The sequence below is a fragment of the Sphaeramia orbicularis genome, chromosome 6 (genome assembly GCF_902148855.1).
Source record: "Sphaeramia orbicularis chromosome 6, fSphaOr1.1, whole genome shotgun sequence".
Classification (NCBI taxonomy): Eukaryota; Metazoa; Chordata; class Actinopteri; order Kurtiformes; family Apogonidae; genus Sphaeramia; species Sphaeramia orbicularis.
The window spans coordinates 4,403,092-4,431,039 of record NC_043962.1 but is presented as its reverse complement, the minus strand read 5'-3'; the positions used below and the strand labels follow the sequence as shown (position 1 = coordinate 4,431,039).

General features: G+C 38.4%; 1 protein-coding gene across 1 annotated transcript in view; it reads right to left on the bottom strand.

Moving 5' to 3' along the window:
• The window catches only part of LOC115420989 (NEDD4-like E3 ubiquitin-protein ligase WWP2), a 77,976-nt gene that overhangs the window by 33,493 nt on the left and 16,535 nt on the right, over positions 1-27,948 (bottom strand). Inside the window, 5 exon segments of the mRNA XM_030136637.1 lie at positions 4,844-5,018; positions 13,373-13,462; positions 15,174-15,426; positions 15,719-15,885; positions 17,905-17,983. Of these exon segments, the coding sequence (XP_029992497.1) occupies positions 4,844-5,018; positions 13,373-13,462; positions 15,174-15,426; positions 15,719-15,885; positions 17,905-17,983 (764 nt within the window).

The following is a 27,948-nucleotide window of genomic DNA, read 5'->3' as shown; positions in this document are numbered from 1 at the left end:
TTCTGAGTGCCTTATTTAGTAAAAACCTGTCAAACTGTCAAATTCCTCCCTTTGTCTTTTTCTGTTTTCCTACCCTGTTTTGACCCTAAAACACACAGCAAAGCAAAACCACTGAAGAAAAGGAACACAAACACATACTCACAGCAGCTTTTATGAACCTGAAACAGATGCAGATTCACAGCAGCACCTTTACCTGGAATCATGTCTCAGGGGTTAATGGGTTAATTTGGGTTTTTATGCTCAAATTGAAGATGTGAATATAAACCGATTATCGACGTGGACCAGCTACAACGTGTCTCCACCGATGTGTTTGTGTAACTTCTATATAAATCCTATGCTCTGTTGCTCTTGTGTTTACAGGTTTGCACAGACACAACTCTGCAGAGTGTGTGTGTGTTTGTCGTTTCAGAGCTTCGGTCCAGTTTAGTGCCTGGTTGGACCCTTGACCCCCTTTGGTCGTCATGTGCTGTGGAGCAAAAATGTGGCACCTGGTCTCGACATAATAGTCCCACGAACACATCTGCTCCAACACACACACACAAGGAAGCACATGATCCAACGGTAGAGACGGCGTTTTAGTTTTCAATCAGTTGATGAAACCAAAACTGAGCATCTTTTATGTTCACATGTTCAACTGTTTTGTTCACACACACTGGAGCCAGAAATAGAAGCTGCTATCGGCAGAGTGGGCATTCCAAGGCTGTTCTATCAACACAACACAGGAGGGTGGGGGGTGGGGGGGTTTGTGAAGGACTCATGACACTTCTAATGCCAGCTTTTAGTTCTGTTCAATTAGCCTTTAGTTATTCAGCTATGAATACACTATATTACAGGTGTTTCCCAATACATGTTCTTTTCTGTTACTGTTCCATTTAAAAGTTTGCACAAACCAAGATTGGATGGAATTCCCAGATGTTGTTTTTGTCTCCTTGCTTAAACCAAGGATGCACTGGTTGGTGACTCGTGTGGACTCAGGCGGGGTACACGCCGAAGGATTTTCTAAATCTGAAGAGATTTTTTTATCTGTTACAGACCCCACACATGAAGACAAAAAAATCAGGCATTGAACAGTTTTGATCGTACTGTGTGGTGTGCTCTGATAATCTCAACACAGCACACCATTGTTTGCTTTTTGCACAATGACAATAAAGGCTATTCTATTCTATTCTATTCTATTCTATTCTATTCACACCACACACATAACGACTCTGTCCCACCACTGATCTAGAATCTAGTCCTCCAAGCCAGAAATCTCACATGATCAAATGTGATTTAACAAAAATTAAGAGGAAAAAAAATAGAATGAGTGGGGAGCAGAGTCCTGAGTCCTAACCCCCCCCCAAAAAAAAAAGATTCGGGTCACCTGCAAAAACATGCCGAGATGGGTAAAAAAAAAAAAAAAAAAAAGAGAGAAGAACTTTTGGGGGAAAAAGGCCAGGGTAAAATTAAACGAAATGCGGGTGGGTAGCAGGCAAGTAAGTGGAAAAAAAAATTTGCGGATTAAAATAATTGTCAGGACATTTAATGATGATGATCATCTAATTTGACCATGGTTGATCCATATCCGGTTTTATTTTGAAGTGAGCTTCATGTCTGTTTACATCCAACCACAGATATCATTGAGCAGCACATATTAGAGATTTAATGATAGCGTATGTTTTAGGCAAAAATAAAGCCCTTAAAAGTGACTTACTGTGTAGACGACATGTTTAATCACAGGTCAGGTCAGGTTGTGGGTCTAATATATGTGGGGATGGGCAGGTGTGGGTTTGGAAAAGTGGACCTGTGCAGGACTCTGATCAGAAGTTGTTGGCTTTCCCCACACACATGAAGATTTTTCATTGTAAATATTAAACAAGTTTAATACTAATTTTTACGATTGTCGGCCCCGACCCGTTTCGGAGCCGATAATCAGGACAAATTCTCTCTTAACACACCTCAGACCACAGGATAATCTGATAGGACAATCTTATAAAACATAAAATAATCTGGCGTTTGCCATCCTTGGTCAGGAAGGGGGAAAATCGGGACAAAAACAGCCAGATTATCTTTGTGTGTACCCTGCCTTAGCTGGTAAATATCCCAAGATGCATTTGGTGCTACTGTCGACATACTCTCAAAGACAACGTGACGACTGCAGAGGAGATGACCCACAATTGGAAGTTTTTTCTTAAAGGAAATACTGTACACCTCAGTATACGTTTTGTAATAAATAAATGATCATGAACGGGCAGTCTCTCAAAAAACATACAACTAAATAATTATAAAAATCCTTCGACAGTTCAACCTTCATCAAATGAACTTTATGTAATTTGTTTTAGGTCAGAATTCAAAAGTTGTTCATTTTTGCATGATTTTTAAAACTCTGACCCATTCACTAAAATCAGTGCATTGTAAATACTGTTAAATTCCTACACTAACACCCTTTCGACCAAGTAACAAATGCACACCGACACATTTTAGAACATCTGACCTAGCACAAAAAATAATAATGTATATTAAGTAATGTTGCTGTTAATCATTGACATATGCCAGGAGGAAAAAAAAAAAAAAAAAAAAAAAAAAAAAAAAAAAAAAAAAAAAACTAATCCAATTTTAGTAGTATATTGAAAAAACTAAATTTTGTGGGGGTCTTTTTGCATAAAAAATATGGTTTCTTTACATTACAAACATGGCATTAAAAGGATTAAAAATATGATAGTTATAAGCATTTGGTATTTTTGTTTATGGCTCAAGTTGATGAAATTTGAACACAAATGTAAAAAAGTTCAAAACAAACTGTATGAAAAACATTTTGACATTCCTAGGGTACTGTGCAAATTATGCGCTATTGGTGTTTAAAGGACCTCTATGGGTGGGATACCAGAGAGTTAATGCAAGAACATTTAAGGAGACACATTTCATAGTGGATAATGTGTGCGAAGAAGAATGTTTGCTGTTAAATGCTGAATATTCTGGTCTGAACTGAGCAATAAAAGGCTGTTTACAGTTTTTAAAGCTTTGTACAGATGTTTAAAGAGTGACCACAGACAGACAGACATTCACAGATAAACTGGAGTGAAATACTCAAAGGAAACAGAATCTGCAGAAGAATGATGAGGGAGCAGATAGAAGGAAAATAGCTGATAAAACCCAGGTGAAGGTTATGAAAAAGGACAGACAAACTCACACAGAAACACAAAGACAGAAGAAATGGACACAAGCTTATAGATTTAGACACAAACGGTTTCATAAACACACACAGCACAGGGCAGGGCAGCTTTTACAGGCGCCTATAAGAGTTTTAAGGCTCCTTTTACTAATGGTCCATTCACAAAGCTCTGTTGTTTTAGTCCCAGAAGCCTTTGCTGCACGGCTGCAGTTTGACCTTGGCTGCCTCAGCGAGAGGACGATGTCTGTCAGAGACACGACTAAACCTCCGCTGGAAAAATACGACCGAGGGCTTTCAAATAACACTCGTAATCCCCCACGAAGCCGACATGTTCAGGGTGGACTCGAAACCATTCACCACCATTATATGGAAAATAAAAGAGTCCCAGTGTCCTGTTGTCACCACAGTCCATCACTGGTGGATATGTGTGGAGTTTAACCCTTAGATGCATAAGTGGGTCAAAATGACCCAGTGAGGTTCTTTTATTTTAATGTCTTTGTAATGAAAAGTTATTGTTTCATATTCCAGGTATTCCTCAAAAACATCTTATTGACATCGTGTTATTTAAATTTTGAACTTAACTTTTATAGATTTTATGTAACTGTAGTTTTTGTACCACTACCCCAGGCTTCCATAGTTGGGTCAAAATGACCCGCATTAATTTACAATGGAATTACATCTGAACCTTTGATTCATTCAACAGCAAAACCAAAGGACTCACTCACTAAATGGATGCAAACATTGTTCTATTACTGTTATATACAATATATTAGATAATATATATACTTTGCTTTTCACATTTTCAAAATATTTTTAAAAATATTTTCAAATTGTTAAAAAAAGAAAAAAATATTTTAAACAAGAAATCCTTCTTTTGTGGACCAAAAGATAATACAAATGATTATTTTTAACCTGACAAAAGTGTCATAAAGACACATGGATTTTAACACGGGTCATTTTGACCCATTTATGGAAGAGTTTCAGGTCCAGACACTCAGGCATCGAAGGGTTAAAGGGAGTCAGAGGGATGGAACTACACAAATGTGGAATTATGAATGTAATCAGATTTGTGTTTTCATTAGTATAAGACCAACTGAAAACAGAGAGTATTCTGTTTGTGTCACCGTAGATCAGGGGTGTCAAACATAAGGCCTGTGGGTCAAAATCGGCCCACTGAAGGGTCTAGTCCGGCCCATGGGATGAATTTGTGAAATGCAAAACTTACACTGAAGATATTAACATATTAGCCGAAAGTGTCAAAATAATTTTGGTTCAGGTTCCACTTTCAGACCAATAGGATCTCAAGTGGGTCAGAACAGTAAAATAATAACAGAATAACCTATAAATAATGACAAGTCCAAATTTTTGTTCTCGAATGTCTTAATAGGTCCTAATGTCTCAATTCTCTGCGTGTTATTAAATGTTTTGTGTATTTGTAGATCCACTGTGATCTGTGAGTTGTAATGAACATGTATAAATGATAAACAATGTTAAAATTGCACTTATTTTTCTTCAACAATTTCAGACTATTCATTTTATTCACATTTTTCATCATGTAATTTTACTTTTTTTCACTCTGAAACAGTCAGAAAAGTTTGTAGTTTTCATTATTTATAGGCTATTATGGGTCGACCCACTTGAGATCATACTGGTCTTGGTCTGAGTTTAGATGCATGTGCTGTATGTCCAGACCTGGTAGAGGAAGCGTTGGCTGAACTGGTGCATGGCGCCCTGCAGTTGGCTGCGCTGACTCTGCCACTGCTGGTAGTTGCGAACAGACTCGGCCGTGGGCCTCTGCCATGTGGTGGTTCTAGTGTTGTGGTCCACGTAGTAGAACCGCCCCCGCTGGTCCACACGCTTCTCCCAGCTGGAGAGAAAGAGGGGTGAGGGTGGAGGGGCAGATGGAGGCTTTCATCAACATCTTTATTAAGCATGTACAGAGTGGGCGGTTGTATGAAAACACTGCTGATAGTAACAGCACTGATTTATGGGGACGAGTAAAAAGAAACAGACAAGAAAAGGAAAGAAAACAGGAGACAGAGTGGGAAAGGACGGGGGTGGAGATGAACATAATCTGGATGACAAGAACCAGATAATGGAAATTAACTGAAATCACACAATAAGCCCGTTTACATGACCATAAAATCTGATAACTGGGAGTAATCAGATCATTATAATAAGATAAGAGACTTTATTGTTATTTATTGACTTATTGTTATTGTATTTTCATACAATGTCATTTGGGTACTCCACCATAAACAATCCATTTGTTTACAAACAGAGCCAGTTGGTCACTCAGGCATTTTCGGAAATTGGTCGCAACGTGCTTTGTGGGAAGCGGAGCTCCATGCACCTGCAGCAGCAAGAGGCAATGAAGCCGTTTCCGTTTTTGTTGCTGCTGCGACCAAAATGCACACATAATCCAAGTGACCTATGGGCTCTGTTTGTAAACAAATGGATTGTTTATGGTGGAGCACACTTCGAAACTGTTCACCATGAGTGAAGAGATTCAGGTGCATATTCACGGAAAGACTTACGAATTCATGATACTTAGGCTATGACTCGGGTTTTACAGATTTGATGAAAAATTGGTGATGAAAGTCATACGCAGCTTTAACAATAAAGGATGTTAAAATTGTTGTAGTTCAGGGAACACATACATTTGCATTTTGTGTATTTGTAGCTGTAGATCCACAAATCCACAAATACAAAAGTTCTATCTAATCTAATCGTAGGAATATTGCCTTTTTTTTTATTACAGTCGATGTAATATTTCTTTTCAGACCTTGTGCACCTGTCAACATGACAACGAACTTAAGTCAATCCACAAAAGTTTATTACTGTTTCAGCCTTTTGTCCACATGACACTGGCATTGTTGGTGTCCTGAAATGGTATTTTTTGAGAACGGGTCCCAGAGCAGAAGAATCTCACAATGCCGCGCTTGTGTTGCCGTGTGGAAAGGCAACACAACACTTTTTGGAAACGATGACATCATAGTACCATGTGACCAGAAGGTGTACAGCGCCACATATAGGTGTGGCATACGTACCGGTATTACACGATTTTAGCCCAGTTTTCCCGTTTCCATCTGGACGTTGATATTTCTTGAAATGATACTATAATAATAGTGTATGGACGCAAAACTTTAGAATCCACAAAAGAAAAATACCAAGAGCGTTGCCATCTGGACGTAGCCTGTGAGAACCTACACATGTAAAACCGCCCATTTACCTTTACTCTCATTTTAAAATTTCCCATCATCCATTGGGTTGACGTTCAGATTTTCATTGTGGATTTTGCTGATTTGTCTCATATAAGACAACTCCAATGCTAAATAACAATGAAAAGGATGACCACTGATAGATGTGGGTTTTGTGAGTGACATTAACCATGTGTGTTGTGTTGTGTTTGTGTTTGAGTGGCTGCCACTGCCATTAGTCACCAGTCTATGTATAAACCTACGATTCCCATGAGGCCGGGCGTCTGGACCAGGACTGAGATATCACTGACTGTCCACAGAAGTGAACACACACATCGGTATATCTGCCTGCCGTCCTGCTGCCTCTGCTGCTATTCCCATATCTCTGACCTAAACGCTGCAGAATTTGGCAGAGAAAACAGATTTGACTTCCGTACACTAACACAGACAGAGCAGGCTGATATCAGCGGGCCTGGGAAACACAAATATGCACCGCAAAAAGGGGAAAATATTCATGAAGATGTTCAGGAGCCACATAAAGCACAATTTAACCTCAGTAAAATAATACAATAATAACTTACACATAATGACAACTCAAAAATCTTCTGTTTTAGGGTAAAAAAGTGAAGTAAAAAGGGAAAACCTTTCATAAAAAAGTGAATATCCTGAACTACTTGAAATTTCCTTAGAAAAATAAGTGCAATATTACCAATATTCTGCCTCAGTTTATCATTTACACATGTACATTACAACTGATCACAGTGGATCTACTAATACAAAAAATATTTAGTAACAGCCAGTATATTGTTAAAATTACACTTATTTTTCTTACGAAAATTCCAGGTTGTAACTTTTTTTTTTAAGGACAGTTTGTAGATATAAACATTTTCATTATGTAATTTTATTTTTTTCATTCTAAAACATACAAAAAACTTTGGAGTTATTATTTATAGATTATTATGATACTATTTTTCCAAACAAGAAACTTCAGATTCTTCATAGAAATGTAAACATTTTCATCATGTAATTTAACTTTTTTCACACTAAAACATAGATAAAAATGTGTATTTGTCATTATTTATAGGTTATTCTGTTACTATTTTACTGGTCTGATCCACTTTAGATCATATTGTTTTGTATGTGACCCTGAACTAAAATGATTTTAACATCCTTTGATTGTTATTATCTTTAGTGTAATTTTTGATTTTTGCAAATGCATCCCATGGACCAGATTGGACCCTATGGCGGGCTGATGTTGGCCCCCGGGCTGCATGTTTGACATCCCTGATATAGAGGTAGTGGAAGGCAGGAGCACTGGAGTGGAAAGTGTAGAAACTCTGTGACCTTCTTCCTCTCGTGTTTGTACGGAGTCTTTTAAAGTGGTCAAACAGCCGACTTCAGCACAAACACCAGTGAAAAACAGCGACTACTGCAGTGAACAAGTCAAACGAGGTGTAAAATAGACACTTCTATTCACACACTGGAACCTGAACCATCCAAAGAAACTCAGAAGCATCCACACAAACCAGTAAATAATCTGTTTTACACAATCAGTACGACTGTGGAAGCAGCAGGTTTCACATGCTCAGCTTTCATGGTTCTAAATACACCACTAAATACAATAAATACACTAAAAATACCAATATACTAATAGAATAAATACACCCACTTCTGCTGAATCTAAGCTATTAATGCACTAAGTTATTCAGGGAAAACTGCACAGAACATATGTAGAATTCAGTTAAGTAGGAACAGTAAAATGCACAGGATAAACAAATGAAAATGTTTAACTTTCCAGTATCTGGGTGAGCATATTATGCACACTTCGCACTTCATGTTATAAAAGGTCATATTATGTTTTACAATTTGTTTTAGGCTAGAATTCAAAAGTTATTCATTTTTGCATGATCATTAAAATTCTGACCCAGCCACTCAAATCAGCACATTGTAAATATCAGCGCTCAGTAGTAACTATATTGATATTACAAGTTACAAGCCATCAAAATATGGAACATTAAAAGTAAAGGCACATTTTTCCAATTTCAAAAATGAGTCAAAAATTCAAAAACCTAAATTTCTCAAAACTGTGAACAAACTTTGCAGACATTGTCCCAAGGAAGCTACAAAAAAATGAAATTAGTCCAACCAGTACTTTTGGAAAAGAAGATTGTTAAAATCTAGACATTAGTGACCTTGACCTTGACCCTTCAAGGTCACTCAAGGTCAAAGGTCATGAACATAAATGAAAGTCCATATATGGTTTCCTATCAGTGCTCAATAGTAACTACACTGAGCACTATATTATATCTCAAAACATTTCCCTGTTACAAACCATCAAAATATGGACCATTACAAATAAAGGCAAATTTTTTTGTACTTAAAAAAAATCCTCAAACATTCAAAAATCCAAATTTAGGACAACTGTGCACAAACTTTGTAAACATTGTCCCAAGGAAGCTACATGAGAAATTTGAAATGCGTCCGACCAGTGGTTTCGTCAGAGAAAATGTTTGAAGAAATTGAGAACGAAGACGACGATGAAGATGACAATGAAGACGAAGATGAAAACTGACACAGTGCTTTTTTTTTTTTTTTTTTTACATTTGTGTCTTCAATGGAAACCAAGCCCTGAAACTACGATTCCCCAAAGCATCTGAAGTAATAATTAGAATAATAGTGATACTATTGTGAATTGTGCAGGAACAGCTCTTTCCTGTTGTGGTCAAAACCCCGGATCGGCGACAACAGCTGCCCCAGAGCTGCTACGGTTCAGTATGTTGCTCAAGGACACTTCAACAGCATGGATGATTGCAAACACAGGGAGTTATTTAGTGGAGGGATCATGTCTCTGACCGCTATGCCTCGGAGCTTCCTTTAAAAGGCTGTTCACTCTCTGATATTAGGGCTAGCTGGTTATTTACTGGAGCCAGGCTGGAAACCCAGAGCCCACAACAGCCCGTCTGACGGTCTCTACTGAGGTCTGAACACCGACTTTAACTCCTGATGGTCCTGATGTCAGTCATGTCATCTAGAAACAGCAGCAGCAGCAGCCATACCTTCAACATGTTCTGATTTATTTCAATGTCCTGTGTGAAGCACCTTGAATTGCCTTGTTGCTGAAATGTCCTATACAAATAAACTTGCCTTGCCTTGCCTTGATTGAAGCTACTTGAAAACCGGTCTACAAACAAATTTAACTTTACAAATGAAAATCTTTACTTATTTTTTGCTGCATTTAACAGTTTAGTTCAAGTTCTACGTTCAGCCCAATATGATCCCAAGTAAAATAATAACATAAGAATCCACAAATGACAACTCCAAACTTTTCTCTATGTTTTAGTTTTAAGTTATATTATGAAAAAATTTTACATCTACAAACTATCCTTTAAAAAAATGAGAATAATATGAACAACCTGAGTGCAATCAAGTGCAATTTTACCAATATTCTGCCTGTTTTCTGGGTATTCAGGGTCACATTCAGCTCAATTTGATTTGCAGCAGGCCGGATCAGTAAAATAATAGTGCAAAAACCTATAAATATCAACAAATCCAAATGTTTCTCTTTGTTTTAGTGTGAAAACTTGCCAAAGTTAAATTACATTGTGAAAATGTTTACATTTACAAATTAACCTTTCATGAAAATGCAAATAACCTACGAACAACCTGAAAGTTTTCAAGAGGAGTAAGTGTAATTTTACCAATATTCTGCCTGTTACTAAATGTTTTGTGTATTTGTAGATCCGCTGTGATCTGGTAAGTTGTAATGTACATGTGCAAATGATAAACTGAGGCAGAATACTGGTAAAATTGCACTTCTACTTTTTAGCACTAAAAAGAGTATTTTCTTAGCTTTTTAAAAGTCATTAAGTTCCTACATGGTATTTGCTATTATTAATTGGGCTGTATGTGAGCCCTGAACTAAAAGGAGTTTGACACCCCTGAACCAGACTGTATAAAAAAGGGAATGTAGCTCCCATGACGTCACACAGTTCATAAAGTTCCATATTTTAAGCCTTGGTGGTTGCAGGTTGCTGCTTGACCTGCTCTCAGTCATTGTACATGGAGGGTTTTGCAGCTGCCAGATGATGTAGAACCCCTCAGTAAAAGCTGTCAAAACAAAGACACATCCTCAGGTTTTCACTTGTCATGACACAGCTCAGACAGCTGAGCCCGACAAACTGAGATTTCAACAGTCTGAATACAGCCCACGATACAGCGCAGATCTAATACACTCGGGAATGGAACGTATGCAGATTGGTTAATGACAACACAGACTGAAACTCATGCTACAATGCAAGGAAACATCATCAGTGCACAAACAATGAAGCTAAGCTAAAGGTTAGCACTGTTAGTTTTGTCAGAGAACATGTCTAAAGAAGTTGCTAACGAAGACGACACTCGACACCGCACCTTCCCAACAGGTCATGGCCCACAGCCCAAAATGAAGACCTTAAAATTCTGTTGAGTATGAATGTGCAGCAGCTCCTTTCTTTTCACCGTCTGTCCTCAGAAATAGGTTTAAGAGGATCCTGTTGCTAAAGCCTGGTTTGGCACAGCTGTTCCAGTTCTATTCTTGGACTTATTTCTATCAAAACCCACTACAAAGCAACAGTTTTGTCTAAATAGTACTATCTCCCATTCTGAAATGCAATATCGAATACATAAACACACAAGGCTGCTTTACGGACTCATTTCTATTGTTTCATTATGTCAAAATATCTCAAAATCAAGACCAAAAAGCCTAACATTGTGGTTCAAAGAAATCTTACTATGATGACAAGTATGGCTTTAAGTAAACACAGACCCAGCTTTAATTAACCAGTGGACTTTCAGACTTCCAGCAACAATGCTTCACTAGTTACAAACTCTGCAGTGGATTTCATGAAGAGCAGCGTTTCTTCTCCAGCCTGGCTTCGGATGGCTTTCATTATTTCGGCTTCCAAACCGAGATTGCCTAACCACTCCCCCCCCCAGCCTCTAAACAGCTCCTGGTGTAGACATCTGGAGCGCTCGCCGAGCATTAGCCTGCTAATTGATCCTCTGAAGGGCCACGGCAGCCAGCAGCCCATGGAAGTACATGTGGCGCTGTAAGAAAGGACTTTTGTTCTCAGGGCCCCCGCGCTCTTGTACTTTGTGTGGAAAAATTGAGATGGGGGGTGGGGGTAAAGGTTTGGGTAAGGAGAAGTGGGGGTGACCTTTTCCTAAAAACAGCCACTCTTTCCCTCTGTCACCAGTCGCACGCTCAGTGAAAATCAATAAATAATCCTGGGAATAAATGTGGTAAAAAGGCCGACTCTGGCAGAAGTAACTGTGGTCCATTATGAAGACTTAACACCCAGAACTGTTAAAGCAGAGCATAGGTAAGTCCTGCTCTAATTCTGACTTAAAACACACAGAAACAAGAGCTGGGGAGCTCCATACCCGTCTGTAAAACTGTTGGTTGGCTTATATTTTGTTCAAGAGTCACGATTCTTTATTGTCAATTCAACATTGATATGAAGATGCCCACAGGATCGATAGTGAATGAACATTTAAAAACACACCCCTCTAAAAATAGAGAAAAAAGAGAAAGAGCACACACATTTAAAATACAAAACAACAGAGCAAAGTGCAAATAATAATAAATAAATCAACATGGAAGGGGAGGAGAGATGACTGAATATAAACAGATTATTGCACGTTACATTACAGTAACTGCATTTTATGTAGTAGTAGGCTGTTATTGTAATGACTGGGATTTCATTCATTCAGTTTTGTTCATTAACCTGATACTGACAGTTTCATCATGTGGCTTATGAAGGTAATCCTGTACTTGTAGAAGTACTTTTATTCACTATGAGTAGGGATGGGAATCTAGAGCCGGTTCTTGTAGAGAACTGTATATTTGAGATCGTACGAATTTTTAAACGTGTCTGAAAACTTTTTGTTGCGGTCCTTAATCCTTTATTTTACCTTCAAGATGAGGCGCAACAGTAGTGGTTTTTAATCTTTAAAACCAGGTGTGATGATTTGCAACTGCTGAACGTCCTGAACAGACAATTCTGTCAAGCCTACAGGTTCTAAGAGGCTGGTTTTATGTAATTCTTGGGTTTTAATGGGTTAAATTGAGAAGATAAGGCATACACTGGCCTGTTACACTGAGCCAATTTACATTCACATTAATACTCTGATCATTTTCTGATTTCTGCAGTTATCAGATTATTCCAGTGACCATAAATCTGTGTTTCATTAAATTGAGAATGGGATCCCTCAGGGAAACGTCTTAGGCCCCATCATTCATAGGTTTACATTAATGAATCTTCAGATGTAGGTCTACAGATGTACACTGACGACACTGAACATGTTTACATCCACACTAATACTCCTGATTATTATCTGATTTCTGCAGTTATCAGATTATTATTGATCACGGAAACAATATAATTTGATACGTTTTATCAGATAAAAGCAGTAATCTGATTAACGGACCTGGATTTCTCCCCAATATTCCGATGTCTTCCTGCATGTATACAGGTTAATCTGATTTATTTAGTTCTTTTCCATTTACACATGTGAAAACACAATTAAAAATCGCACAAATCAGAAGCTGCGTAGTCAAAGGTGAGTCAAAGATAATCACAGGAAGTTTAATTTTAACATCATTATGTACGTAAGAACTCCAAAGGAAATCTGACAATGGACTGAAACATCCAAACCTGGGTTTTTGATTTTTGCATTATTGAAGTGTATATAAACACATCAGATCTGATTATTACAATTATCTGATTACTAAGAGTTATCAGATTATTATGGTCATGTTGAGGACATGCTCCACCCAGTTTCAATCCACCAATAGGAGAATGCGGTGATTGTCATTTCTGGTAAGTGGACTGGTCTGTGTTTGATTTGAGACAACACTACTGTGAATGGAAGTATCTGAAGGAAAACACAGGGGATGTTTGTTGTCTTTTCTGGAGTGAAGCTGTAAGTTCTATTACACAGTGAAAGACATAACCACATGATTTTAATGACACAGACGTACCCCGGTGGCAGTGGTCTCTCCCAGGTCGTGGTTTTAGTGTTGTGGTCGACATAGTAGACTCTTCCATGAGGCAACACCCTCTGCTCCCAGCTACAGAGACAGGACACATGGACTAAATATCAGAGCACTTCATCAGCCGGTGGATCACAACAAACACACTATTCTATGTCCCAGAGCAAAGACAGTGAACACACCATCAAAGCCCACAACAGGAAAAAAAACACACATCTATTGTATCTAAATGTGTCTTAAACACCTGCAGTCAGAAATGGCTCTTCAATGGGTCTATTTTAGTTACACTAACTACTGTTTCACTTACTTACCAAATACTCATCTATCCCTCCAGTATCCCACCCATAGATGTCCTTCTAATCACCGTAGTAATGTCCAAAAAATGTTTCATACAGTTCGTTTATAACTTCTTTAATTTTTTTGTATTTCATCAATGTGAGCAATAAACAACAACACAAAATACTCAATAACTGTCATATTTTTAACCCTTTAAATGCCATGCCACGAACCATATTTTTTGATGCAACCCCCCCATGTACTACATAAAAATTGGATAACTTATTTTACTTATTACATCACAACTTAATTTTACAGGCCACAGTTGTAAATAAGAATGCAACGCACTGGCAATTTCAAATTCACAATTGGAAAGCATCATCTTCCCGATAGTACCTGAAGGTATCATTATGTTGCGTTTAAACTACATGGAACCACCTCGGCTTGACTCGACTCAGGAACCAGGTACTATTCCTGGAGACCGTTTCCATTACAGGATACTATCGACTTTAGAGTATCTGGACATCATAGCGACGCTGTGTCTTTTCATCGGCCACCAAGGACAAAAATGTCTGAATCTCCTCGACTGACCATGGTGCCATTTTGCTGGCGTCCATCATGGATTAGCCTACCGGTATATTTACTGTAAACTTCTGAATCTGTTTTTAAAAAAATGGCGTATCACGAATTGATGACACAGTGACGCAGAGACAACTCTCTGATCAATCAGCGGTCTGCAGTGTTTACATGTCACATTTTAGTATCTCTTCACCTGTTTTGGAACCTGGGAAGAGCAAGTACTAAAAAAGCAGTGCCGGGTACCAGATTCCAGGTTCTTTTAAATAATGGAAACGCAAAAAAGCAGACTCTAGTCGAGCCGAGCCGGTCCCACGTAGTGGAAACGTGGCATTAGACCATTAATCAGAAGCCGACTGAATAATCTGGATTCTTTGAGGGTCTGAGTGAGTTATTATGAATCTGAAATGTGCTTAACAATCCTCCCAGAAACTTTGGCTCCATAAATTTACAGAAATGCACAAAAAAGCAAACAGACACACAGTAACAAGGCCTCATTTGATTACTGTGCAGTCATGGGGAATGTAAAGGAAATTAAAAACTTTAGTATGGGTGGACTCTCTCACAATGAAAGAAACACATGTCCTTAGAGAATGTGTGTCTGGATACATGTTTGTCAAGGCTCCAAACACTTTCCACTTGTGAATTTGAAATTACCAGTGTGTTGTGTTCAATCGCTTTTGTTGTCATAGTGAAAGTAAAAATGGCTGACACACAATTTCTGGTGACCTGCTACTTGGGTGAAACAGTTTGCACGGGTTCACTCATCTGATACAGCTTTTGTTTTTGTTTTTTTTGCAAATTGTGTATACCATAAATATGTGAAATCAACAGCTAACAGCAGCAGAACATTAATAACTGCTACAGCATCACATCTCTAAGTACTATTTCCATAAGTGGTACCATCAGACCAAAGGGTACTGTTTTAAAGCCGTACCCAGCCGGGAGAGTGTCTGTGTTGGGCTCTGTAGCATTGCTGCCGGCCTGTTCGCTGTTGGAGGTGGAGTTTGGACCGGGTTCGGCCGGGGTCACCGTGCTCAGGGCGTCCTGTCCAGGGGAGGGGCTGCCACTGCTGCTGCTGTTGCTGCCGGCAGCGGGGGATCTGCCCGACGGAGAGGACGGGGGCGGCGTGTGGCGAACCACGCCCCCGCGGCTGTTGTCCACGCCATTGGATGTCAGCTCGACTTTATCTGAGAGGAGACACAGAGAAGGAGACGTAAGACCGGTCCACACCTGGGCACCTTAGTGTCTGTTCATACCTGGTACTAGCATAACCCCCCCCCGTGACTAAAACACAGCGCACACTTTCAATTCAACTTTAACACAGTCAGAATGTTTACATGCACACATTAGTCCACCTACAACCACATAAACAGACGGTTGTCTTTGTGTGTGTGTGTGTGTGTGTGTGTGTGTGTGTGTGTGTAGGTGTGTGTGTCTGATGATGATGATGATGATGATGATGAAAATGTGGCGTCCTACCTGTGCTGCCTCCAGGGCTGCTGTTAGTCTTGGAGGATCGGTGGTGAGTGGATGAGGCCGACCCAGAGATCTGCTCTTCATTCAGATCTCCGTTAGTCAGAGACCCCCCACCTCTGGAGCCCCCCGGGGATCCATCCTGAGACCCCCCCACTGAGAGTCTGTTACTCCTGGTAACACAAGGATGAAGACGAGGAGGGAGGAAATAGAAAGAGAAGGCAATGAGGAAGACTGTGCCCAGTATTGTTCCATTCAAACCCATAGGCTCCTTCTGCACATGCTCAGTTCCATCGAGGTCCAAACTGGACGTTTCAGCAGATAATGAAACACATGCAGGACATGACATGATGAAACTGACAACTATTTAGTTTGGCTATTTTTGCATTTTAATAGTAAACAAAAGTAATGTATTTGCATTAGTTTGTCTGATGCAGCCACACCTTTAGAAACACAAAAAAGGCTTTTCTGCAAAACACCTGAACTCAACATGTCCTCACACTTTTGTCCATATGATGTACATGTATGTGGTATTGTTTCCTCCTCTGACGGCGGCGTCTGTTGACTGTTTCTCCATGACAGCAGTGGTTTGAGCTCTTGGCTGAACTGTGTTTAAAGCCCCCCTACAGTGTTTACAGGGAAATACCATCCGACCCCACACACTCCCGCTGCAGAGCTTTGAAATAAACGCAGACTGCTCCACTATTTATTATCCCGCTACCATTCTGTCCAGAGACAGCGGCGTCTGCGACCACATTCAGGGGGAATAACGTGCTGGCAGTCGGTGTAAGTGCTTCAGTCGACCATATACTGGCACATGTTTCCTCCACACCATCCTTTTCTCTCTTTCTTCCATTTATTTGGATTACAATTATGCCTTGGCTTTATGATTTTCATATAAGGGCTTTGCAAACAGAGTTGGAGAAAGAGGTTACCCGAGTTTATTATGGTGCTATTATTCTTATTATTAAACCACAGCGTCTGCAGAGATCTGGACCCAGCTGATGTTGAAGACGTTGGATTTGAATGTGTTTGTGTTCACAAAGGTCTCAAACAAAGGCCATGTACTGACTTTAACCCATAAAGACCCAGAGCTACTTCTGTGGTAGATCTCTAATTAATTAATTTATTCTTTCTGAAATGATTCATCAGCATTTATTCTAATATTATTCTCTGTATTTTCCACTTTTTCAGTGAAAATCAGCTATTTTCCTAGATTTAATTTACTGGTCATGTAGATGTTCATTAAAGCTCAGTGAATGGACTCGTCCACAGGCTGCCTGTAACTTCATTGTAAACAACTAATAACTCCAAAAGTATTGGTCGTATCAATGAGCTGTTTTCGCCAGTCTGATCCATGACCCAAAATACATAAGTACTGCAAAATGCAAAGGCTAGCTCGGTCCAGTTTTTCAGTAATAAAGCAGATACACATACATTCACAGTGGTGACTTGGCTTTTATAATATAAATTATTATAACTGTATATGTCATTGAGTCACTTTAACAAATTTGTTTTATTTTTTTTAATCTTTTCTTTATTTTTTTTTTGTATTTGATGTTTATTGTCTTGTACTGCTGTGCATTTGAATTTTCCCCTTGGGGATCAATAAAATACACCTGACCTGACCTTACCTTATTTTATTTTATTTCACCTTACCTGGTCTCATCTTACCTTATCTTATCTTATGTATTTTGTCTTGTTACATAAGTCTTTTACATTGGCTTTGTCTTGTTATAACACTGTTTTTGTCTTAAGTCCTGTTTGACTTGTTATAGTTGTAAATATTTTTCATCTTGTCATTTCCTTTATGGATAATTCAACATCAAAATAACTCACTAGTTTCTTCAACTTTCACTCAGGACCATTTATCATGATAAATGTAACTCACTGAATTGTAATCTACTGTAACACTAGAACTTCTTTTTATGTGGATTAAATCTTAATCATGTACATTTTTTTGTAACAGGGTGTGTGGTAGACTAAACCTAAAAACCAGATGATGTTTTGATGTTTTAATGTGAGGCGCTGAAGCCGCAACGACGTTCAATCAGCATTAATGTTTGATATGTTCATCGTCTGTGCTCAAAGGACTCGTGCAGAGTGTGTTTATATCCTGTATACTGGGACATCACACACACCGTCAGCCTTTCATCCCTCATGTGTTTTTCATGTGTATGTGGATGTTGTACCTGCTGTGGGATCCAGATCCACTGGGACTGTCCTCACTCTGAGTCCTCCTCAGGTTGGGTCTGTCTGCCTGCAGCATCTCTGCAACGATAAAGAAAAAACACACAATGAAAACAATGTGCAGAACAATACGTAGGTGAATTTGTGTTTGGAGACAGAGTTGTAAACTTCGACTGTGACTTCCTTGACTTGCAAAATTCCTTGTAAAACTCCTGAACTGTTTATTCTATTGACAGAATTCAAAGCTGAGATTGGGTTCTTTCTATTGGTCTGTGACACATTAAGGTAGAGGTCTGCATTGGCTGAGGGGGAGGGGTGGAAGTGGGAGGAGCAGAGAGCAGCCGAGTGCAGTCGGTGAGAGATACATGGAAGAATTATGTTATTTTTATTAGCGTTTTAGTGAGGGTTTTAGCAGTGAATTTGGGTAAATAATTGTGTTGTGTTTGTAATCACTGCTTTTTTGTCTTTTTTTCCCGGTTTCATCTAGATTTTTCTAGCTTGTATGTGCATTGAGAGTTGTGTTTTATATAGTTTAGTTTTATTAACTTTTTTCATTATTTTATTAAATTTTTCTTTGGTTTGGTTAATTTTTTCACTATCTTATTCAATTTATGTTTAGTTTTCCTAATTTTCTTCAACATTTTTTCAATTTTTATCACTGTTTTTTCATGAATAGTTCTATTTTAGCTGTAAATATTATACATATATATAATCTATATGCAGATCTATCCAGGGCATACACAGATGCAGAGTGTGTATTTGAATCAGATGATGGATGTTTTTGTCAGTGAAATGAGGGGCTCTGTCTACAACTAGACAGAAAGTGGACACAGACTATCGCAGAGGACAAAAATGACTAGAAAGAACTAAAAATAAGAAGAACATGGACACAGAATGATCTAGACAAACTCAAATGTTTGAACACATGGAAAATAGTTGAAAGTTTATTTGTAGAATCTCATAAAGTTTCATTATGAACATTTACAGTTGATTTTCAGGATGAATATGATACAAAAATAAGAGTGTGTTTTTTTATTTTTTGCTAGAACACGCTGTTCTAATCACTAAGCATTTAAGTTTTGGCTCGCAGGCCGTATGTTTGACACCACTCCTTTAGCTTGTTGTTAAGTGTGTGTCCAGGTTTAGTAAGAGAAAAAAAGGAAAACACTCCGTTCTAATGGACTGAGACGCATGGTACTGGAAATATAACCGGTGGTTTAATACAGACCATTCACGGTTGTATGTATATGTAGTCCACACTGGTGTTTGTGTGTGTTTGTGTGTAGTCTACACTGGTGTTTATGTGTTTGCATGTGTAGCTGTGTGTAGTCCGTGCTGGCGTTTGTGTGTGTGGTTGTGTGTCGTCAGTGCTGGTGTATGTGTATGGTTGTGTGTGTGTGTGTGTGTTTGTCGTCAGTGCTGGTGTGTGTGTGTGTGATTATGTGGTTGTAGTGGTGTGAGGGAATGTGCGACTATATGTTCAGCCTCTGTGAATGAAAACCACAGACCTATAACATGCTTTTCATTAACACTCACTCTCCCCTTCACAAACAGACACACATACAGTATATATATATATATGTGTGTGTGTGTGTGTGTGTGTGTGTGTGTGTGTGTGTGTGTGTGTGTGAGGGTGTGTGTGTGTGTTCTAAGTGCACAACACTCACACCTGAGGCAGGACAACCTCAGACTGTATCTGTTTGCTGGTATATATCCTCCTATCTAAAGTAAAGCAAACAGGACTCACTATGTCTCACACACACACACACTGTGTTATTTTGCGCCTGTGAAAGGGCGTCTTGTGAGCAAACCCGATGGACATAAAGAAAAATAAACAGCGGGGCTTGAGGAGAAACCATTGTGTCATAGCCCCCCCATCCCCCTCCCTCTTAATGGGCCGGTCTAATTACTGGTCTGCTGTGTGTCTATATGCGTCTGTATGTTGGTGTGCAAAACGGGGTTTCCTGTTATGGTCCCAAAACATCTCAACTGATTGGCGTTCACGACAAAACCAGGAACATTTGGGCTCAGTTCGAGGTGGAAACAGTGACTTCCATAAAAAGATTATAAGAAAAAAAAAAAAAAAAAAATCAACCACTGGAGAAGATTAAGAGACCACGTTACATTTTACTGTTGATTATTTCCATTATCGACTAAGTTATTGGTTCCTATTTCAGTTACACACCTTCTATCTGTTTAGATCAACAGTCCTAAACTCACACAGCAACAGAAAACAGAACAAACACAACTAACATCTAAACATTTAGGCACCTTTTTCCTGGAAAACAACAGTTTAAGATTTTTTTTTTTTACTCTTTTACGGAATAATCCATTTTTGTTGTCAATTTGCTGATATAAATTATTTACTAAATTAAATATCTAGTATATGTTAATAGAAAGAGTCTCACCTATATGTATAGAAGACCTGAACTGAACCCCCCACGCTAAATGCATTAGAACATATAAAAAAAAGCTACAATACACTGAAATACATAAAATATGTTAGAATACACTAAAATACAGCAAAAATAAATAAATACTCAGAAAATACACTATAACGTACTTAAATATATGCTACAATACATTAAATTGCTCAGAAAATACACTGACATGCTAAAAAACACTAACATATACAAACAAATATGCTAGAATACACTGCAATACATAATATATGCTAGAATAGACCATAAAATATACTAAAATGCTAAAACAAAATACTAAAATGCACTAAAATTTATCAAAAATATGCTAAAATACACTGGAATACACAAAATATGCTAGAATACACCAAATAATACACCAAAATGCATTAAAATATACAAAAAAATATGCTAGAACACAATGAAATACACAAAATATATGGTAGAATACACTAAAATACACCAAAAAATAAACTAAAATGCTAATAACAACACTAAAATGCACTGAAATATACAAAAAATGCTAGAACACACTGAAATACACAAAATATATGCTACAATACACTAAAATGCTCCATAAATACATTGAAAATCCACCACTAATGGTGTTTTTCATCTGAGTACATGTGATTTCTCCAACTAACATTTACAAAGTCTGTCATTATTCCTGGAGTTGAAATCTCTCTGCTCTGGCTACTGTTTCTGACCATTTTTCAATACAAGGGTTTGTTTATGAAGCCGTGTATGTGTGTGTGTGTGTGTGTGTGTGTGTGTGTGTCAGAAAAGCTGCCAGGGGAAATGAGTAAAACCTCCGAACTAACAGAGAGACGTTGAGAGCAAGAACACAGAACGCTTTAACACCAGCAGAAGGCAACACACTCCTACCTTTATACACCCTGTACATTCAGACGGCCCGTACACGTCTACACACATACACACACTACCCGATGTAAAACACATGTACATGTACACACACACACACACACACACACACACACACACACACATACACATACAGGTAATACCATAAAACACACATTCAAAGACAAGTGCCTGGACGTTAAACCAGGTTTTAGAGGACACACTCCGGTCCTGTGTTCACCAACCTCTCCTCCCCCCAAAAACACTCAAACACACACATACACACATCACCTCTGTCATCTGTGCCCCTGCGAGCCAGGGCAGGAAACCCCCCGTCACCATGCACACCGCTGAGGGATCAAGGGGGGTGACTGTGCAGGCAAAGTGCGAGCAATGAGACTCAATTACACAATTCTAAGAAATAAATTAGACAAAGGCCGTCCTGATGTCTGTTATTACATATGTGTGTGTGTGTGTGTGTGTGTGTGTGTGTGTGTGTGTGTGTGTGTGTGTGTGTAATGTGCAGAAAACACCACACAAAAGGCCACAGGAGGAGAGCGGAGTTCTGTTCGTTGTATGTTTATCTTTTACGTGCACATGTTAAAAATGACAGATGGAACCTTTTAGTGAATCTGTTCATTTACAGCTTTTATCTGCATGTGTGATCATCCAGTGTATCTGCACGTCAGAGGAAGGTCAATGCATGATGTTTAAAGATATTTTTCTCCTCATCTTTGGTCAAAAGACCTTCCGTTCACATAAATAACAGTCCATCAAGCCTCACAGTTACTATACACTAACATGCACAAAAATACACAAAAGAATACACTAAAATGCTCAAATAATGCACTAAAATGTAAAAATTTTAAAAAAGCAATAAAATCCACTGAAACAGAATACACTAGAATACTAGAACACACTAAAAGGCACAAAAAATATGCTAGAATACACTAAAAGGCACAAAATATATTCAAGAATACAATAAAATAAAAAAAAAGCTAAAATGCACTAAAACATACAAAAACGTGTTCAAAAAATATGCTAAAATCCTCCAAAAACACAGTAAAATACACCAAAAATTACATTAAAATGTTCAAAGAATACACTAAAATGCTACAAAAAACACTAAAATCCACTGAAATACACAAATGTATGCAAGAATACACTAATACACACCAAAAAAAATACACTAAAATCCTTCAGAAATATTGCATTCATTGTACCTGGTGATAAAGTTAAAACCCAGTGTTGGTTCTGAAACTGAACTTCATTGGACCCAATGATCCGTGGAGGGAAGAACAACATGTTTGAACATTACACACACACTCAGTTCAGCTGAAATAACCCACATTAATGGAAGCAGCGTTTACTGGGTGAATTGGACCACACAGAACCACCTCCAAGGTCCATTAACAGGTCCATGGGTCTACAGAACCTGGTCCACAGACCTGCAGAACCAGGTCAAGTCTACACAACCCCATCCATGGGTCTGCAGAGCTGCTGTGTATGCTGACATCAATCTACACCCTAAACACAGAGGTGTGGACTTGAACCTGTGTCCACTTTAGAGGACTGTTCTCATCTCGTTGTCCACGCGACAACACACACACACACACACACAGCTCCTCTGAACCTCCCTTCACATCTGGGCTACAAAGACACACATTTACAGGTCGGTGCTGTGGTGGTGGGCCTTGGCCTGGACCTCCGGACCTGTGTTCATTCACAGAACACACTGTGGGCTCTGTGTGGTGTACTATGAAAAGCCCTGTGTGTGTGTGTGTGTGTGTGTGTGTGTGTGTGTGTGTGTGTGTGTGTGCGTGTGTGTGTGCGTGCATGTGTGTGCGTGTGTGTGTGTGTGTGTGTGTGTGCGTGTGTGTATGTGTGTGTGTTGTACAGAAAAATGGATGCATGGACCTGGAGGTTTTAAGAGGAAATGAATAATTCTCCATTTGTTAAACAGACGCCTCATCTAAAGGACAGTACATGAAGTGAATACTAACAGTAGCACATGGAGAATAAATGCACTCATATATTAGTGTTTCACCCTTTCATGCATTCATTACTGCAGTGGACAGTTATTCAGTCTTTAACCCTCAAAGACCCAAACATCCTCTGTCAATTGAAACCATCTACCGATATTAATTTTTAAGTTTAATACCTGTTGATCCACTAATCCTATCAATACATGTAAATTACTGGTATAAAATGCAGTTTGTCATCTTTTCATGGTCATCAGATATGACCCATTTGGACATTCAGAGGCACTGTAGTGAACATGGAAACACCGTCATCTTCTACATATATACATACATAGATACATAAATAAATAGTTCCAAAAATACACAAAAACATACCTCAAACTGGCTAAAAAACCCCAAAACAAAACAAAGAAACAACATACAAAATATACAAAAATTATGCTACAGAATACTAAAATACACAAAAAATACGCTAAAATAAACAATTTCTAAATGCTAGAATACACTTCATAGTTATTATACACCAACATGCACAAAAAATACACAAAAATGCTCCAAAGATACACTAAAATACACCAAAATGCTAAAACACTAAAATGTACTGAAACATACAAAAAATATGCTAGAATACACTAAAATACACAAAAAATGCACAAAAAAAAAAAAAAAAGTTAAAATATATATTAATAAAACACTAAAATGCACTAAAATATACTAGAATACACTAAAGTGCTCTAAAGATACGCTAATTTATTTATTTATTTATTTTCTAAATGCTAAAATACACACTGCTCCAAAAAATACATCAAACTACTAAAAAAAAAAACAAAAAACAAAACACTAAAATGCACTAAAATCTAGAAAAAATATGCTAAAATAGAACAATGGATATGTTTCATGTCAAAAATACCACTAGATTATTAACCATTCATGCATGAAAGGGTTAAAGTTGCTTTGGTTTAGAAAAAAACCTGCAGCTGTGCTTGGCAAATATTTCCTGCTGCTATTCCGTTACATTGACTTTAATAATATATTTGTCGTGTTATTCTTGGCGAGACAGGTGAACATCTGACATCCTACTGGAATTTAGACTAAAATTCAGACATTACTAAAATAAATATACTACACATGCACCGACGCAGCAGAGAATGGTCTGAAATGAGAGAATCTGGATCCATTTCCGACATCCTCACACTGACATTAGAAGGAAAAGACAAAAACCAAGGTGTAAAAATAACCCCTCTGCTGACTGGGCTCCACTGTCGAGGGGTTACAATAATAAAAGTGCAATCAGACTTAAACATGGGACTAGTCCTAATGAAGCGAGCCCTAAGGCGTTGATCAGGAATTAGACTAAGCCCAAAAACCTGCAGAACCGCTGGAGGTGACTTCCAGGAGGCCGGCGTTGGGATACGAGCAGAGGGCTGATGTTTGTTGGATTTGACATGAGCCTGAGCTGCTTTAGGATCAGTTACATACAGTCTGTGGAGGAACTTTACAGATGAGGCCGAAAAACCTGAAGGTACGGTTGTTCTGTCGACATTAAAACATGTTAACCCCTTAAGGACTAACATTATAACAGGACTAGAGGCATTTATGTCATAAAAGTGTCCAAAAATGTCTTCTTTGCCACTTCTTTGGCACCTTTTTCAAGGAAGAACTTAACTTTCAACATCTGTCCATTAATGATCATTAGTATATGCAATAAATGTTTAAAACTGTGTGTTATAGTAAAAGAAAAAAATAGGACAAATGGCCCTGTAGCTTACCGGCCAAATTAAAAGCTTTGGGAAATGTATCTAGATGCCATTTATTATCACCCAGTTCTGTGTATTTATTCCATTACAGAAATAGCCCATGTTTTGGTCATATTCCAATCAGATCTATAAAAAATTCAAATTCCAACTTGATATCATTGATACTTACTGATTTATTGGATCAATCCACTTCCTATCTGTTATAATGGGAAAATTTTTCAAAGTCGCACCAAATCCAGAATCAGATTAGGATCGAAATAATTTCAATACCTTGTGTTGACATCATCGTACAGAAGCTGTATACCAAGTCTGAAGTCAATCAGAACTGGAGTTTCGGAGAAGAAGATGATTGAAATTTTTTCCCTGTAAGAGCCCTTATTAAATTTTCCGTAAGTTCCCGGATCCAGAAGCAGATCCTGATCAGCATGTGGACATTATGTTTGGGTCATCTCCCCACCAGGGCTGGACTGGAGACATTTACACTGGATATCATTTATATTTACTGAGTTATTGCATCCATCCACTTCCTATCTCTTATAATGGGGAAATTTTTCAAAGTTGCACCAAATCCAGAATCAGATCCGGATCGAAATAATTTCACTAACTTTTGCTGACATCATCATAAAGAAGCTGTATACCAAGTTTGAAGTCAATGGGAATGGTAGTTTCAGAGAAGAAGATGATTGATAGTTTTGTAATGGACGACAGACGACGACACATGACGACAATAGCTTACAGCCTATCAGCCGGTAAGCTAAAAAACCTGTCTTGAATATTTATATTCATTATGAAAAACAACTGTAAATGTTCATAATGAATCTTTATGAAATTATAGAAATAAACTTTAAACTATTTTAAATGTGTTCAAACATTTTAGTTTGTCTAGACCAGGGGCCACCAACCCTGGTCCTCAAGATCTGCTATCCTGCATGTTTTAGATGTTTCCCTCTTCCAGCACACCTGATGCGTCATTATCAGCAGAGCTTGATGATATGCTACATTCCAGAGTGCTGGTAGATGGGAAGTTTCGGACGTCCAACTCGGTAAAATGCATTGGAACACGTGTCCAAGCCAGGGGTCCTTGTTGCAAAGTGGGGCCAGATAGAAGTACCCCAACCTCACCACGTACTACAACATGATATCAACACAACAATGGCGGTTCACAGTGTGCAAATTCACAATGAATAAACCTTCACAATGTATAATTAGCTCATCTGTCATTTTGCTTCTTCCATCTCATTTGCGTACATGAGAACACTAACAAAGACACATACAATGAAGTAACAAAGCAAATAGGAGCTTGGATCTACGATCTCCATGTTTGTTGTTTATGTTCAACATGGATCACCTGGAACTACTTCTACTACTACTAATTACTTCGAGGTGGGATGTAGTTAACTCTAAGTGCGGTATATTCTACCTCCCAGCGCTCTGGAAAGCAGCAATAGGCTTATCATTTGAGTCAGGTGTGTTGGAAGAGGGATACATCTGAAACATGCAGGATAGTAGCTCTAGAGGACCAGGGTTGGTGACCCCTGGTCTGGAGCATCCTGTGTCCATGTTCTTCTTCTTATTTTTAGTTATTTCTAGTCATTTTCATCCTGTGATAGTCTCTGTTCACTTTCTGTCTAGTTGTAGTTGTGACAGAACCCCTCATTTAACTGAAAATACACATATTTTATATATATGCATAATAATAATACATCAGTTTTATATAGCGCTTTTCTAAGTACTCAAAGATGTTTTACAATAAGCAGCCATGGGACAAACACAACAAACGGAGTAAAAACAGATACAGAGTTAACACAAAAGGGCAAAGAAAGAACAAATACTCAAGTAAAAAGGTGGAGACATACAGAAAAGAAAACACATGAGAAAGGTGTATATACACACATTTATGTAATATTTACAACTAAAATCAATGAACTATACAAACTGTAAAAATACAGATAAAAACAGTGGGAAAAAAAAGGAGAAAAAAAACAAAAAACCAGTGAAACTCAAAAGCACAGCAAAACATACCAGTAGAACACTCCGAAACTGCACTATCACTATTATATATCATTATTTACAGGAATCCACCGCTAAAAACACCACTAAATTGCTGCTAAAAGTAATACAAATCTTCCATCTCTCTCTCACCAACTGCACTCTGCTGCTCTCTGCTCCGCCCACTTCCACCCCTCCCCCTCAGCCAATGCAGGCCTCTACCCCAATACAGTAACAGAAAACAACCCAATCTCATATTTCAGGTAGCATAAACAGTCCAGGAGTTTTGGTAATTTGAATGACGGTGTGTACAAAAATTGTGGCGCTAGAGCGACAATTGTCCTAAAGGGGTTAAAAACATCTGCAGACGGTGGTAAATGACAACAGATAATACTTGGAATGGTTGAAGAACTTGGTCGGTTTGTGGAAGAGGGTGGATGTTAATGACACTAGTGACTATTGGTCGATTACATTAAGGTGTAATTGGGTGTACTTTATTTTTCTCCAAGTTTGCGCCTCGTGTCCACATGTAGAGAGAGTTTTAGGGATTTTAAGAGGTATCTAAGGCTGACATGTCATTAGTGGTGGTTGAATTATTCCCCACAGTAACAGCTGAACTGGTTTTAGATGACGGTACATATTTAGAGTACACCATACACCACAATGATACTCCAGCCTGGTTGAACCTCCAGGGTCCCTGCAACTAATGGTGACATCAGAGCCGTCTATCATTAGGATGCACAGAGGGAAGATGCAGGAAAAAAAAAAACACAAAAAAACAATGTCCCAAAGAATTTAACCCTTTTAAGACCACGTGCGTCTCCCACAACACCTTCTGCATTTTAGGTCATTCAAATTATCGTAACTCTTGAATGGTTCTTGCTATCGACAAAATTCAAACATCATCTTTTAGCTGAGATTGGGCTCTTTCTATTTGTCTATAATACATTAGGGTAGAGGCCTGCATTGGCTGAGGGGGAGGGGTGGAAGTGGGCGGAGCACAGAGCAGCAGAGTACAGTCAGTGAGAGAGAGATGG